Source organism: Bos indicus x Bos taurus, unplaced genomic scaffold (assembly GCF_003369695.1).
Source record: "Bos indicus x Bos taurus breed Angus x Brahman F1 hybrid unplaced genomic scaffold, Bos_hybrid_MaternalHap_v2.0 tig00002315_arrow_arrow_obj, whole genome shotgun sequence".
In the NCBI taxonomy this organism is placed as follows: Eukaryota; Metazoa; Chordata; class Mammalia; order Artiodactyla; family Bovidae; genus Bos; species Bos indicus x Bos taurus.
The window spans coordinates 27,217-44,417 of record NW_020867524.1 but is presented as its reverse complement, the minus strand read 5'-3'; the positions used below and the strand labels follow the sequence as shown (position 1 = coordinate 44,417).

The following is a 17,201-nucleotide window of genomic DNA, read 5'->3' as shown; positions in this document are numbered from 1 at the left end:
CACAGCAAATTGGCAATATTTCATGTTAATATTGTTCCCTCTGCTGTGTTTCAAACCTTTGGAAAAATTCTCTGATACCCACACCACCCACACATCCGCACACTTTATTCTTTCATTCTCTATGCCTTTGGCCTCATACTTGCCCCCAGCTCAGTTGTGTGCATGCTAAGTCGCTTCAGTCTTGTTCAGTTCTCTGCGACCCTATGGACTGTAGTCCACCAGGCTCCTCTGTCCATGGGATTCTCCAGGTGACAGGTGAGAATACTAGAGTGGGTTGCCATGCCCTTCTCCAGGGGACCGTCCTGACCCAGGGATTGAACCCGTGTCTCCTGCATTGGCAGGCGGGTTCTTTAGCACGGTGCCACCTGGGGAGCCCCAACTCAGTTGTTGTAGTGTACTTATTGTTGGAATTGTGTCTCTGACCATTTCAACCTGCTTCAAACACTCTGAGGGTTGTGACTGAGTGAACTTGTGCTGGATTTTCTCCTGGAGTATCCAGTAGATAACTGTCCGCACAGACTGAATGCATTTGGAATGTTAGTCTTAAAGCCTCTGTTAAACCATTTATTGAACAAATTAGGTTTCATGAAAGCAGATTATTTACACTTCTTTTAATTCTCTGTTGTATTTCCCTAGAATCTCTAGAAAGGATTTTCCTGTATGAGGACATTAGAGCTTTTGGGCATGGGTAGCTGATAAACAGACAAAAAGAGCAGAAGAAATTTCCAGGTCCCACTGAGAGAAAGAGGACAGAGGTGATCATGAGAAAAATGTATTACATACGTGATTTGAAAAGTAGAACTAGGGTTGACATCACTTGTAGGGTTGAGATTAGGATTATTAAATTTAAAATGGGGGTCTACATTGAGATTAAGATACAATCTAATTAGGAGGCCAAGGAGTCAAGAACATTAGTCCATGAAGGCTAAAATGAAGATTAGGATTGAAATAGAGTTAATACTGCTGTGTTGTGCTGATTCCAGAGTAAATATTGAATCAAAGCCTTTTTGTGTTGGGACTAGAATAAAACTAGGCTTTTCTTTTTTCTTATTTTGTCAGCATGTGCCCAAGAGAATTTGGTATTGTCTTTGCCATGGAAAAGCGGCAGACAGCAACTGTGAGATTAGGATCCCAGAACCTTGACACATTCTTTAGAGACATTTACTCACTCATTCATTTATAGAACTAATTAGGGGCCAACTGTCTGCAACATTATGGTCTGTACTTTTGGGAGTCTGAAATCTAGTGGAGAACTGAGGAACACACCCCATAAGCTGTCCCCAAACTTCCTCCAGGCAGGCTATTGTTTCTTGTTCCCAGGGAACAAGAAGTTCCTTAGAGTTCCTGTAGGATGCTCTTAGGAACTCTCTCTCCTTGCTCTTCCTTTCTCTCTTCCCTTCTCTCTGCTCTTGTTCAGGGAAGCAAACCTCCTTCAGCTGGGGGATCAAATTATTTCTAGATGGGGATATTTTCCTCAGAGTTCACCGAGAGCTTGAGACTTCTCACCTGGGCTAGGGAGACACTATTTGTATCCAACCGCAGGGTTGAGACCACGAGGACTGGAATCAGTCCTCTTGGGTCCACATATCTGACATGGTTCAACTGCTACTTAAACTCTGCATTTGGGAGAGGATGAGATGGCTGGATGGCATCACCAACTCAATGGACATGAGTCTGAGTGAACTCCGGAGTTGGTGATGGACAGGGAGGCCTGGCATGCTGCAATTCATGGGTCGCAGAGTCAGACACGACTGAACTGAACTGAATATTATCTGTTTCATAGTGTTGTACCATAGATTAAATGTGTAGGCCACTTTAATTTACCCCTGGGATATCATACTCACTATATAAATACCTAATAATAACAATTATGATAATTATCATCTTTCTGAGCAAGAGCACAGGACTGATAACCACAGTGGACACTGCTAGGTCTTAGGTCAGGAGTCTGGGATGCTAGATGCAATATCACATTATGCCATTAGATGGCACCAAACCCACACTGTCCAAACTGACTCCTGAATCCTTGTTCTCAATCACATTAATAATCGGTTCTGCCTAATGAGATAAACGGGAGAACTATATAAATACATTGCTGTGTTGGGGGGAAGAAGGTTCTTTCCTGAACAATAAAAATAGAAGATTATAATTTATAATTTAAGAACAGTGAATATGACTTTTAAAATGTTATCCTTATAATGATACCTGTCAGGGACCATGCAGTAGAAAGATTTCTATGTGACTTTGATCTATCACATCACCCATGATGGTTTCTATATCATTAGGAAATTTGATTCAGCATCATCCTGAGAGTTAAAAGTCTTCTGCATTCCACTTTTAGTTTGTTTGAAAATATTTATTGGACTTCCCTGGTGGTCCAGTGGTTAAGGCCCCATGCTTCCAGTGCAGTGGTTCAGGTTCAATCCCTAGTCAGAGAACTATGATCCCACATGCTTTGTGATGTGGTCAAAAAATTAAATGAGAAGTATTTATTAAATTACAGCTAGGAACCTCAGAGGTCATCTAGGCTCAAAGTCTTCCTTTTACACATGAAATATTGAGGGGTAGAGGGAAATGAAGTGACTTCCTCATATCAAGTCACTGGTCAAACGCAGTTTTGCTAGGTGGAACCCGGGTCTCCTGACTAAGGGTGTTTCCTCTACCCAGATGACTCTGGATTTAAAGGCTGCTACAGATGTGCTCTGCAAAAAGTTGGACACATGTGCTGATCTGTGTTGCTCAAAATCATCACACTAAATGGTAAGCAGGAGTGGCATGGACTTTGGACACAGTCTGGAAGAGAGATTCAGCAGATTAAAATTCAGTAGTCAGCAGTATATTGGGTTGTATTAATAGAGGTAGAGCACCTGACACAAAGAAGGTGATAGTTGTGATCTACCCAGTGTTGGTTATACAGCCTGGGACATTGCATCTGTTTTCAGGCAGAACACACTTTCAAAGAAGGGGATTGGGAGGCTCAAAGAGAAATCTGTCTTCAAATATCTGAAGGGCTTTCATGTGAGAGGAAGATTAGATTTCTACTTTGGCCCGGAGGAGTACAATCAGAAGCAGGGAAGCAGCAGAAGAGCACTAGTTTGGAAATCAAACAGGCTTGAGTACACAGGGCCACTCACTAGCTATGACTTTGGGATGATTTACCTTATTGAGCCCAAGTTTATTTATTTATAGGAGGGAGATTCTATCTTCCTCATAGAATTTTCTGGTAAATACTTCAACTAGGTATACTAATATTTGGCTGCCTTCCTAAACTAAGGGTTCAGATCTGTAAATGAGCTCCAGTGGACACCTAAGCATGTGTGTGCTGAGGTCCGTTCTCCTTCCCCACTCCCCATGGTCTGGGTTTTCCTTTGCTTGTAAGGGATACATCACCCTGTGTGTGTTGTCCTTCCCAACTTTCCTGGAATTTCCTGCTTTAGGGCAACCACAGCACAGAGAAGCACTGCCTCCTGCTGGGCTTCTCCAACTGACCCTCCCTGCAGCCTGTCCTTTCCGCCCTCCTCCTCTGCTACCTCCTGATTGTAATTGGCAACTCGGCGCTGGTGCTGCTGGCAGTGTGCGCCCATGTACTACTTCCTCTGCCATCTGTCCCTGGTGGATATAGGCTTCACCACGAGCCTGGTGCCACCCCTGCTGGCCAACGTGCATTGCCAGGTGCTGAGGCTGGAGCGTGGTGGCTGCCTGGCACAGCTGTGTGCATCGCTGGTGCTGGGCTCGGCTGAGTGTGTCCTCCTGGCGGTGATGGCTCTGGACCATGCGGCTGCTGGTGCGGTCTGCCGTCATCCTGGCCTACCTGCAGCCGTGGCCCATGCTGTATGGGGCATGAGGATCAGAGGCAGCTGCAGAAAAGTAGTGGGCACCTGTAGGTTTCACCTGACAACCACCTGCCTGTTCCATTGATCTGCCATCTACCCCTACCTGCAACCCACGCACAGGTACAACCAGCGTTGGACAAATTCATTTCTCTTCTCTACACTGTAGTCACATCCGCCCTCAACCCACTCCTTACCACCCTCAGGAATAAGGAAGTGAAGGGGGCACCGAAGAGGTACCTGGAGGGTGTGGGAGAGGGCAAGATGCACAGTGAGTCAGGCAGGGAAGGAAGGAGGGGAGTGTTATCCCAGGGCCCAAGGATGGGAATGCCCACTGGAAAGTCGTCAGTTTAGCCTTCAGGCTGTTCATTTCTCCATGAGAATCTGTAAGGTTTGTCCTTAAGCAGCCGATGGTTGATGGGGGAGAGCCCTTCCTCCATCAGGAAAGGTTCATGTGCTTCTAGGGAAGTGTCTATATCTGTACACATGCAGGTTTAGTGTTGGTGGAGATGGTCCTCAGCCTCTCTCTAAGCCAGTAAGGAGAGAACACATGATTTGAGGAAGAATTTCACCATCCTCAGGGGATGCTATAACCAACCCTCCCACCTCCCCCGATCCAGAGATTCCATGTGCTAAAAGGATGTACGACTCGATCGCGGCTGTTAGAAGAGACCATGGAAGACCCCGTGGCCTGCTATCAGAGTATCCCCAAATGACAAGAGGGTCATGGATTTTTCCCTGCAAGAGACCCCATCCAGAAGCATAAGCCCTGGTCTCTCGTCTCAGGGAATCAGTCCAACCAAATGTCCACTTGCCCACTTAAATGGTGCCCACCCCAGGACATTTGATTCATAGTCGTGATGAATAACACCTATGAGTGTGCTTTGTGCTGAGTGGGGTTAAGTTCAGAAACACTTCTGCAGGAAGTGGTTCTTGAGACAGTTATAAAGAAGGGAAGAGACTAGTAGGGGAGAGGGTGAACATATATCAGGTCAAGAGAAAAGCATACATGTGATCAGGAGGGAGACTTGAAGTGGTGACAGAGGAGGAAAAGAAGGGGATGAGATGGAGGAAGCAGAGAGGGGAACACTCCACTAGCCAGACTGTGGGCAGAGTGTTGGGTCAACCCAGAAACCAATCTCCGCCCCCCTCACTCAACCCAGAGAAGACCTGCTAGGGCCTAAGGCAGGCAGGAAAGAGACTGCTCCCCAATACCCCACCTTTCTGAAAGTGTTCCCACCTCCAGCATATCTATTCCCCAAGAGCTCCCACCAGAGGCATAAAATTTCTAGATCCCCAAGATGAATATCTTGCCATGATCACCATAATCTCCAGAAATAAGAACCATTTAAGTGGGTGTGAGAATAACAGGGGGCTTGGTACCAAGTTTCATTCTTACCAAATAGCTTTTAAAGAGTCAAGAGGACTTTTGAATTGAATTTCTAAATTTTTATGAATAAACCTGCAATCATGTCAGAGTAAGTAATAACTCATTTCATAATAAACTATTTCACTCTTCTCTGTGAGTAGAAAGTGAGTTTGGCACAATGTTTATTTACTGATTTGACAGATGGAACACTGGGCTAAACATAGATGCAAATACAAATATGAGTAAAACATGAGACCCCCACCTAAAACTTACTATATTGTTGGATGGAAAAGAAATAGACATTTTGAGATAAATCAGAGGGAACCAAGAAAGGATTAAATTGTAAGCTTCCTTGAATGTTATCTCTAATTTGCCTTAAATTTTCATTTATTAGTTTATAGTATATTATACTTATATGAATTCTGTCATTTAGTCAATTACGTTAGAATCAGAGAATCCCTGAGCTAGAAATATTCTGCAGGTTTCCTCCCTACTCTGTCCACTCTTTGAGTTCTATTTATCTTTCTGATTAATTTTGAGAATTTTTCAAAGGATGTGATTAGTGAGTAAGAATAAAAAGGATAAACGGTCTTTTACTCTGGGTATCACTGCACTCCCAGGATGGTCATCCATCAATGCAGAAAAAGTAAATTATCTTTGCTGTACCCCACAAAAAACTGTGACATTGCAAATCAGTTATACATCAACCATAACAAATTTGGAATCATCCAAATGGACTCTGCTTCCCAGGGCAGAGGCCTACTTGTCCTACTTCATTTCTAATCCCAGCTCCTTGATGAAATAGTTATTCAGCATATCCACCAGCTGCTTCTGCAGGGTCTTACTGCCCATGACTAGCATGGTCAGCTGCTCAACACTTGTCCAGGACAGGTTCCTAAGGATGGCAATGGTATTGATAAAGAGCCTCTTCTGTTTGTCAGCTGGTAGCTCCATTATGATCTGAGGAACTGGCTTAAACTTTCCACTCATCATCCATGAACCTAACAGACCCCCGAGGGCTCCTCCGATGGCTATTCCTGGTGGACCGCCCACCAAACCACCCACAGCAGCCACAGTCCCAGTAACTAGGCCACCCAACAAGGAGTACTTGAAGGCCACCTTTATCTTCCTCTTCTCAGAGACAGAGCACAGCAGCCTCATGATGTCCTTCACTGCATCATCAATGTTAGGCATGTAGGCCCCATCCTCTCGGGATCCTCTGGGGGTCCTCTGGGGTTTTACGGTCTTCAAACTCCTTGGAAGGACTTTATTTTTCACAGGAACCTGGGCTTCAGATCGAGAGTGGTCACTGATGTTCTTCACTCTGTTCTGTGAGAGGGCAGTGAAGCTCTTTAATTTCCCTTGCTCAGACTGGACGTTCACCGGGACAACGAAGGACAGGAGACAATTACCTACAGTACCTGCTACCATTTGCATCCTTTATTCCCCCTTCTTATTATTCCCACCCTTCAATGCCTGCCTGATCCTCCTCATCCATTCCAACAAGCTGTATCCCTTCCTTCTTTGGGATTTTCCAGGTTATAAGGCAAGAAAAACTGTCCTATTCCTTTGTGATCATACCTGTTATCCATTCCAAAATATTTCAATGATTTCCCACCTCACTTGCCTATTTCCTATCCATACAAAGTTTGTCAGAGGTCAAAATTCACTGCAAATTGGAATTGACATAAAAATAGATACCTAATGAGAACTTACTGTATAGCACAGGGAACTTCTACTCAGTGCTTTGTGTTGAACTAAATGGGAAGAAAATCCAAAAAAACAGGTGCTATATATGCACATATACCTGATTGACTTTGCTGTACAGCAGAAAGTAACACGACGTTGTAAAGACACTGTGTGTGTGTGTGTGTGTGTGTGTGTATACGGGCACGTACACATGTGCTTAGTCGTGTCTGACTCTTTGCAGCCCTATGGACTGTAGTCTGCCAGGCTCTTCTGTCCATGTGATTTTCCAGACAAGAATATTGGACTGTGTTTTCATTTCCTTCTCCAGGGGATCTTCCCAACCCAGGGATGGATCCTGGATTTCTTGTGTCTCCTGCTATGGCAGGCAGTTTCTTTACCACTGAGACACCTGGGAAGCCACCTGGGAAGACATTATATTCCAATAAAATATTTTAAAAAATTAAATACAATCACAAAGTATCCAAAGATGTACACCAGATTTCCAAAAAGAGTTTCTCAGACTTGAGAACCTAATGAAATGCTCACAGGGCTTCCTCCTTGAATATGTTACAAGGAAATCCTGGTTAGAAGATGCATCCTCTGTCCTGTTAGTTTCTTTTTTAATTTCCCAGTGGTTTATAGTAATAGCTCATGTTTTATAAAGACACTATGTTCAATATAGGTGGAATCAATTTAAGAAGGAGAAACATCAACAACCTCAGATATGCAGATGATACCACTATAATGGCAGAAAGCAAAGAGGAACTAAAGAGCCTCTTGATGAGGGTGAAGGAGGAGAGTGAAAGAGCTGGCTTAAAACTCATATTAAAAAAACTAAGACCATGGCATCCGTCCACATTACTTCATGGCAAATAGAAGGGAAAAAGGTGGAAGTAGTGACAGATTTCCTCTTCTTGGGCTCTAAAATCACTGTGGATGGTGACGCAGCAATGAAATCAGAAGACCTCTGCTTCTTGGCAGGAAAGCTACGACAACCTAGTGTGTTGAAAGGCAGAGACATTACTGGCTGACAAAGGTCCATATAGTCAAGATTCAAGTCTATGGTCTTCCCAGTGGTTACATTCGGTTGTGGGAGCTGGACTGTAAAGGAGGCAGAGCACCAAAGAATTGATGCCTTAGAACTCTGGTGCTGGAGAAGACTCCTGAGAGGACCTTGGAGAGCAAGGAGATCAAACCAGTCAGTCTTAAAGGAAAGTCAGCCCTGAATACTTGTTGGAAGGACTAATCCTGAAGTTTAAACTCCAGTATTTCAGTCATCTGATGTGAACAGCGGACTCATTGGAAAAGTCCCTGATGCTGGGAAAGATTGAGGGCAGAAGGAGAAGAGGGCATCAGAGGATGAGATGGCTGGATGGCATCACTGATGCAATGGACATGAACTTGGGCAAACTCCAGGAGATGGTGAGGGACAGAGAGGCCTGGTGTGCTGCAGTCCATGAGGTTGCATAGAGTCAGACATGACTTGGCAACTGAACAGCAACAAAAATGTTCAATATTTGGGCTTCCCAGGTGGTACTATGGTAAAGAATCTTTCTGCTGTAATACTAGAAACTATAAAACTCTTAGAGGAGAACATAGGCAGAACACTCGATGACATAAATCAAAGCAAGATCCTCTATGACCCACCTCCTAGAGTAATGGAAATAAAAACAAAAGTAAAGATGTGCGACCTGATTAAACGTAAAAGCTTTTGCACAGCAAAGGAAACTATAAGCAAGATGAAAAGACAACCCTTGGAATGGGAGAAAATAATAGCAAATGAAACAACTGACAAAGGATTGACTTCCAAAATATACAAGCAGCTCATACAACTCAATACCAGGAAAACAAACAACCCAATCAAAAAGTGGGAAAAAGACCTAGACAGACATTTCTCCAAAGAAGACATACAGATGGCTAATAACCATGGAAAGATGCTCAACATCACTCATTATTAGAGAAATGCAAATCAAAACCACAATGAGATATCACCTCACAGCAGTCAGAATGGCCATCATCAAAAAGTTTACAAACAATAAATGCTGGAGAGGGTGTGGAGAAAAGGGAATGCCCTTGCACTGTTGGTGGGAATGTAAATTGATACAGCCACTGTTGAAGATGGTATGGAGATTCCTTAAAAAACTAGGAATAAAACCACCATATGACCCAGCAATCCCACTCCTAGGCATATACCTTGAGGAAAATAAGATTGAAAAAGACACATGTATCTCACTGCCCATTGTTGCAGTATTTGCAATAGCTAGAACATGGAAGCAATCTAGATGCCTATCGACAGATGAATGGATAAAGAAGTTGTGGTACATATACACAATGGAATATTACTCAGCCATAAAAGGAATGCATTTGAGTCAGTTCTGATGAGGTGGATGAACCTAGAACCTATTATACAGAGCGCAGTGAGTCAGAAAGAGAAAGATAAATATCGTATTCTAACACACATATACCGAATCTAGAAAAATGGTTCTGAAGAATTTATTTACAGGGCAGCAATGGAGAAACAGACATAGAGAATAGACTTATGGACATGGGGAGTGAGGAGGAGAGGGTGAGATGTATGGAAAGAGTAACATGGAAACTTACATTACCATATGTAAAATGGATAGTCAATGGGAATTTGCTGTATGGCTCAGGAAACTCAAACAGGGGCTCTGTATCAACCTAGAGCGGTGGGATGGGGAGGGAGATGGGAGGGAGTTTCAAAAGGGACGGGCTATATGTATACCTATGGCTGATTCATGTTGAGGTTTGACAGAAAACAACAAAAGTCTGTAAAGCAATTATCCTTCAGTAAAAAAATAAATTAAAAAATAAAAGAATCCTTCTGCCAATGCAGGAGACTTAAGAGGCATGGCTTTGGTCCCTAGGTCAGGAAGATCCCCTGAAAGAGGGCATGGAAACACACTCCAGTATTCTTTCCTGGCAAATCCCATGGACAGGGGAGCCTAGTGGGCTACAGTCCATGGGGTCACAAGGAGTCAGATACGACTAAAGTGACTTAGCATGCTCATGTTCAATATCACTTGCTCCTCTGTATTTCCTGTGTTTTTAAATTTACCTGTTGCAGAAAATGATCTCTTCCTTTAATTAAATCAGGGTTCCACTTACAGAAAGTAGGAGGCATATCTTACTTCAAAATTTTGAATGTGGGAACTTTAATCCCTATCTTGTCACTGGAATACTTCAGAGGACCTCTTCCAGGCTTCATTCAAAAATATCTTCCTAATCTAGATGCAACAGACATTTCTTTCCTGAAGTCTCACTCTTCTGTGCTAAGCATTACCCTCATGCCAAATTCCTTCCAAGTGTTTACATTCTTAAGTCAGGTACCAGCTCAGGTCATAAAGAATATAGGATAACAGAGTTATGTGAACCTCTCTCTGGGGACTAAAAGGAGATTTAAGAGCCTTGGATCCCTAAACAGAATAAGGGAAAAGGGAATCAAAACAGTATTTCCATAGTTTGAAGTTTTGCCAGCCCTGCTGAGCACAAAGGCCACTCCCACTTCATACCAGGTACCCTATCAGAGGCCACGCAAGGTCTCAATACCAGAGAACTCAGGGGCCCAACAACCACGTTCTCTTCACAGAAGCTTACTCCACATTGTGTAGGTATCCATGCCTGTCTCCTCCACTTTCAGATGTCTTCCCGGCCGCCCCATCTCCCCAGCACTGTCCCTCATGCACCCCAAGAGCTCCGTCATGTCTCGGAGGTCCTCTCTCTTTCCCCTCCACAGTATCAAATCCCAACTTACACCAGGGGCGGCAGCCATGCGCTCAAGAGAGTAGAAATGGGAGAGAGAGCAAAGGAGCTGGCCTCCCGTTTATAGAAGCAGCTAAAATCCTCTGCCTGTCTGCTGTGTGTGTGTCAGGCTTTCCTGGACCTTTTGTTCTTGCAAGTGCTGGAGAATTTACTGTCACTTTCTCTACAGTGGATTCTGTAAGCAGAAATGTCATCTAATCAAGCATGTCTCCTCTCAGCCAATCCATTGCCCTCCTTGTTCCTAATGTGAGATGACCCTTTTGTGTTGGAAATTGTTCTGTGCTTAACCATCCACCACTCCCAATCCTGACTTCTATGTAGCTCTGGACCCTCAGTGGCTTGAAGACTTTGAACATTTGGTGGTCCTTTCCAGCTGTTATCAGCTGAAATCCTGATAACTTGGGCCTATTATTTAATCTCAATTATCTTCCTTTTTTACTGTATAAAATAGAAGTAGCAATCAACTTTCAGATGACTAAGATTAGAATTAATATATGAAAAGCAGTACAAATTTATATTCCTATCTGTCTTTACCTTGTGTAGAACCCTCAAAAAATCTCTTTTCTGATGTGAAATAAGGATAATAGTTATAGTTAATAAGCATAGTTAATAAGGATAAATGCATGAATGAATTATTAAATGAATGAATAAGGAAGTGAATAAAAAGTGAGAAATAACATTTACCAGGTACTTACTATATTTCAGAAGCTGCACAAGATATTATTAAATGGTAACTCATTAAAATTTAGCATTCTAATGAGGTAGGTATTAGTATTTTTGTTGATAAGCACACATCCTATTAGTAGTAGCTGGTAAGCAAGTGTTCAGATGTGAACCTTTATTTCTGCATTCCTTGTCTTCTCCTGTTGTGTCTCAGTGGAAAGAAAAATGAGGCATGTGTACACGTGTATGTTTTTTTATTACAGCACAGGTACAAGTTGAAAGAAGGAAAAGAGAGAAAGGAAAGTGGAGGATGCATGGAGCCTTAGGATGATTAAAGCAAGAAGCGTTTGGGAGGTCTCTGTGTGGGCAGGAGCATCCCTGGGTGGTGGGCCCTGCCCGGAAAAATCTGTAAGTCTCCACTGGGTGGTGGGGAACAAAGAGTCCATGAGTGCAGGACTCAGAGCCTGGAGGAAGACTGCACCCTGGTGCAAAGGTAGAGAAGAACTGCTCTCCCAAACCACGAGTGACAAAAGATAACACTGTGAGGCAATTCCACAGCGTAGTAGAGAAACTGCTGCTGGAGCTGGGCATCTCCAGCTTACACAGGATCTGGATTCCAAGAAATGGTGCCTCTTCAAGGAATGAGAATAACAGATCTGGACTTTGATCTCTCTTTCCCCTCCTCCCTTCTTATGTGAAATTACCTCCCAGCCCAAGTCCAGGAGAAGGGAGTTCTAAACGCCCCAATGTCGCTTGCTGACCACAGGTTCTTCCTGGGATCTGACTCTTCTTTATTTTTAACTACAGTGTCCATCTGACATTTTCCCATCAATGTCACAAGAAACTTTTTCAGAGGCAAAAAGATCTCTTTTCCTTTGCCCCTCTAACAAATCCGGAAAATCAGCCAAGGTCAAAGATCATGCTGTGGAGATCTTGGCAGATTTTAAAATAAATGCCTTGGATATTCACAGCCTCCCAGCTCGGCCCTAGCTGATGGGGTGGTCTAGGGCTCGTCACTGTCCCCTCTGGGACTCCCTGCAGCAGACGTCTCTTTCCCATCTCTTTCATAAATGCCCATGAAAGAGGTTGTAAAACTGCTTTGGGATCAGAAATATTGCTTCAGAAATGCCAAGCAAACTCAATCAAAATGCACCTGGGAATTCTTATATAATGATGGTTAGGGGAAAAGTCTCTGCAGCACTGTCCCTCAGGCACCCTGAGAGCTCCGTCATGTCTCGGAGGTCCTCTCTCTTTCCCCTCCACAGTATCAAATCCCAACTTATACCAGGGGAGGCAGCCATCTCTGTGATCAAGAGAGTAGATATGGGAGAGAGAGCAAAGGAGCTGGCCTCCTGTTTATAGAAGCAGCTAAGTTGGAATTCCCCTATCTGCCTGCTGTGTGTGTCAGGCTTTCCTGGACCCTTTGTTCTTGCAAGTGCTGGAGAATTTGCTGTCACTTTCTCTACAGTGGATTCCGTAAGCAGAAATGTCATCTAATCAAGCATGTCTCCTCTCAGCCAATCCACTGACCTCCTTGTTCCTAAAGTGAGATGACCCTTTTGTGTTGGAAATTGTTGTGTGCTTAACCACATCCTTAACCACTCCCAATCCTGACTTCTATGTAGCCCTGGACCCTGAGTGTCTTGAAGACTTCGAACACTTGGTGGTCTTTTCCAGGTCTTTCCATCCTGGAGAACAGGGTTTACAGAAGTGTCCATGTAATGAATGGGAGCCGATAACTCATTTCAATATTTTGAAAACCTTAATCAGATGTCATGTTCTCCTCTCTGAAGCTCTCACTGGAGAGTGAATCATGTTGGATAACCTAATACTTGTTTGAGTGTATTTTTGGGGGGAAGACATACATTCTGAAACACATGAGTGTGAAGGGGGAAGAATGCCGGATGGAATCGAGTGGAAACCTTGACCTGCCTTTTCTCCCTTCAGACAGCTCTCCAGGTCTTACTCTCCCTGTGTTTAGAAAACACGATTGTGAGCTTTGACTGAGGCATAGCAGTAAAGGGCTATCCCAAGTCCGCTGTCCGGTAGGATCTGGGGATTCTGAAACCTCACCAGTGGCTAGGCAGAAAAGCTCAGTTTGGGTTGAGGGTGATCTGGAAAGAGAAAGTCCTACGGCAGGACAGGGATGGAGGATGGGCCTGGAAAGAGTAAGGAAGACTGAACAAGGCAGCCTGTTTTCAAACTTTACTTGCACTCATTTAATTTCTTAAATCTCCACACCACTTCTGGAAAGAGAAGAGGAAGTATGGATGCTTAAAACGGCTAAAATGAAATCATGTCTTCTCAAGCCTTTCTGTCTTGCCCTTCTGGCTCCAGGGGCCTGTGCCATGTTGGTGCCTATGTCTGCATTCTCAGGGGAAGCAGGCAACCTTGGTCAGAATATCCAGGATGCTGAGCCCAGAAATGTCATTTACCAGGAATATTATCTGTGTGCCAATACCTCTGAGATCTCTACCCACAGCCCCCACCCTGAGCTGCAGATCAATGTATCTAGCCGCTTCCATGCATCATTCTGTGGACTTCCCTGTGCATCCTTGAACTTGCCTGGCTCTCTGCCACCTGGGCACTGAGCACCCCTTTCCCTCCAACTCCACCCTCAACACCTTGGATTTATTAGAATATGCAATGTAAGCAGCATCTCCTCTAGGAAGTCCTCTCTGACTCTCTTCCACCCTCTCCCGGGTTATATGCTCATCTCCTGTCCCTTTCCAGACCCTCTGCAAGCCTTCTAGAGCATGTTCTCCAGCGATAAGGTCATCTGCTTACTTGTTCTTTACCTTTAGTCAACAGTGGAAATCTTGAGGGTCATGACTGTGTCTGAATTACCCTATACGTTCAGCACTTCCCAGGCGTGTTGACGGACACAGGATGTACTTACTAACTGGGTACCAAATGCATGGATAAGTTAATAAATGAATGAATAACTGAGTAGAAAAGGAAACATTTCTTGAGTATTGATACCTCAAACTATAGGCGCGGCTATACTGTTGATAGTAGTTTGGTACTTGGATAAAAACAGACATATAGACCAGTGGAACAGAAACAAGAGGCCAAATGTAAGCCCGTGCATATGTGGTCAACGCCTATTTCACAAGGGAGCCAGGAATGCTCAATGGGGAGAAGATAGACCTTTTAATAAATAGTGTTGGGAAAACGGGATGTCTGCATGATGAAAAACTGAAACAGATCTCAGTCCCACTCCCCCTCACAATGTCGAATGGAGTAAAGATTAAAATGTAAGACGTTTAAGCATAGAGCTCCTAGAATGAAATACAGAGGAAAAGGTCCTTGATGGAGGGACAGAGGGTTTCAGGAAATGCGGAGGTGGATGTTCTAAAGGTACAAAGTCTCAGTTATGAAATGATAAGGTCTGGGAATCTAATGTTCAGTGTGTTGACCAGTGGTCCCCAACCCCAGGCAATGAACAGGAACCAAACCGTGGCCTGTTAGGAGATGGGTTGCCCAGAGAAAGTGAATGGCAGGAGAAATGAAAACCATCCCCACCTTTCCCAGCTCCCTGGCCGAGGTCCCTGGAAAAATTCTCTTCCACGAAACTAGTCCCTGGTGTCAAAAAGGTTGAGGAGTGCTGGTGTTGATCATAGTTAATATTATTGTATTGGATACTTAAAAGTTGCTATGAGAGTAGAATTTTAATTTCTCACCACCATCACAATACAAAATGTTGATTATGAGATGAAGAATGTGCTAACCTTGTGGTAAACACTTTGCCATGTATAGGTATATAAGTCATAATATTATATGCTTTAAATTGACAAGCTGTTAAGTGAAAATCACTTCTCAATAAAGCTGCAAAAATATAAAAATGAAGTTAGTGGTCATGAATGCTATGTGAAACTTCTCAACACAACTATGGCCTTTTCTTCATCCACAATCAACTGAACAGATGCAGGGAAAGGCTAGGATTTTAGCTGGATTTCAACACAAACCTCGATAGAATGTGTGAAAAAAAACAGTAGTTATAATGACTGCCTAGGGAATCTAAACTGGAGAGAGAGATGTAAAGATATGAGGGAGATGAAGCACAGTGATAAATGTCTAGGTGCGTACTGAGGAAGAAACTGAAAGGAGATGGTATAGAAGTACATTCTCCGTGGATACTGAGTTCTCATGAATCACGGAGGTAGCTGTGGAGAGAGTGAGAGTGAGTCAGGAGAAAAGCCTTCAAGGGAAAAAGGGAGCCGAGGGGGTGAGTGCGGGGAGCGAGCTCCGCCCCTGGCAAAGGTCATGAGGAAGGAGGCTTGGCATACGCAAAGGCGGGATCAAGCCTCAGGAGTCTCCCTGGAAATTCTTGAGCAATCTACCCCCCAAACCAGAGTCTGCCTACTTTCTGCTTTGTGCTTTCACCTACCCCTCTGACTTTACGGGGGGCTGTCCCCCACTACCTCTCTCTGAAAAAAGAGTTAGCTTACAGCTCCAGTTAATAATTCCTGGGTGTGACAGTGTTTCAACCTACAAACTCCCTTGGAAGTCCTCTAGCCTGTCTGAATAGGTTTTTCCGGCCACATGTGATTGCTCAGAGCCTCCAAACTGTGAGAGGCATGAGATGTTCTAAACTGTCTAAATACAGATTCCTTTGAGTAGTTAAAAGATTGATTAGAAATTGTATTGGTGAAGGGATTTTCACTTGTTGGGCCAATGTTTGCTGACAAGTCTCCATATCCCTTACCTGCTGTGTCCCTGGCAGTGTATTGATTAATATAATTGGTGCAAATAGTAGCTTTAATGTTTGTAACCTGGGACCCTTGAGTTAATTCTTTTTCTTGTTATAGCCCACCACACCTTTGCCCTGTAGGAATGCAACTTTATCTAATGCTTTTGGAGGGTGGCGCTTGACTTATCACCTTTAGAGAAAAATAAGTTTTCTGAAGAAAGGGTCTTAAAGTGTTAACAAGCCTCCGGGCCAGAAGATGATGCAAATTACCTAAGCTTTTGCATATGATAAGTTTGCAGGAAGAAAGCCTGGCTTGCTGCATGACTCTACCCCTTCCCCCATTATCCTTTATGCATAACTTAAGGTATAAAAACTACTTTGGAAAATAAAGTGCGGGCCTTGTTCACCGAAACTTGGTCTCACCATGTCGTTCTTTCTCTTACCTTCTGGCTGAATTATTCAGCCTCTTTTCTCCACTGAATTTCCTCACTGAGCTATCCTTATTTCAGCCTCTTTTCTCCACTGAATTTCCTCACTGAGCTATCCTTATTCTATTACTCTTTATATCCTTAATTAACGTTTAATTAAGCAGTTGTTTCCTGATCCTCGCCGACGCCGTCCCCGCTTCGAATTCCCTGGATCCACCGGGGCTGGACCCCGGCAGGTGAGGTGGGGATGACAGCAGCTAGGAGGGTTAGGGGGCAAAGCTGCAGTCAAAACTGAGGATGATGTCATTTAATCTACAACATCTCCCACAGGGAAGGTTTTTTTTTTTTTTTTTAAGATTTATTTAGTTTTGGCTGCCCTGGGTCTACGTTGCTGTGCACGGGCTTTCTCTTGTTGTGGTACACAGTTTTCTCATTGCTGTGGCTTCTCTTGTTGCCGAGCACGGGTTCTAGAGCACAGGCACAGTAGTTGTGGGCACTGGCTTTGTTGTTCAGAGGGAATGTGTGAACTTGCTAGATCAGGGATGGTACCTGTGTCTCCTGCATTGGCTGGTGGACTCTTAGCCACCAGACCAACAAAAATCCCCCATGGATGAGGGTTGCAACACATGCATTACAGATGATGACACCAAGCAGTATGAGGCTAAACAGCTGGCCAAGGTCTCTCAGCAGAGATTGAAATCTTAAGCCAGTTAAAAATTAAGAGTAGCAATGATGTGAGAAGGAATTGT

General features: G+C 43.8%; 1 protein-coding gene across 3 annotated transcripts in view; it reads right to left on the bottom strand.

The window, feature by feature from the left end:
- Positions 1-5,364: 5,364 nt before the first annotated feature.
- LOC113888836 (protein C19orf12 homolog) overlaps positions 5,365-17,201 on the bottom strand; it is a 34,026-nt gene continuing 22,189 nt past the window's right edge. For all 3 annotated transcript variants that reach the window (XM_027535819.1, XM_027535821.1, XM_027535820.1), the window contains one exon: positions 5,365-6,528. In XM_027535819.1, coding sequence (XP_027391620.1) covers positions 5,968-6,528 — 561 coding nt within the window. In that variant the 3' untranslated portion in view covers positions 5,365-5,967. The remainder of the gene's footprint in view (positions 6,529-17,201) is intronic.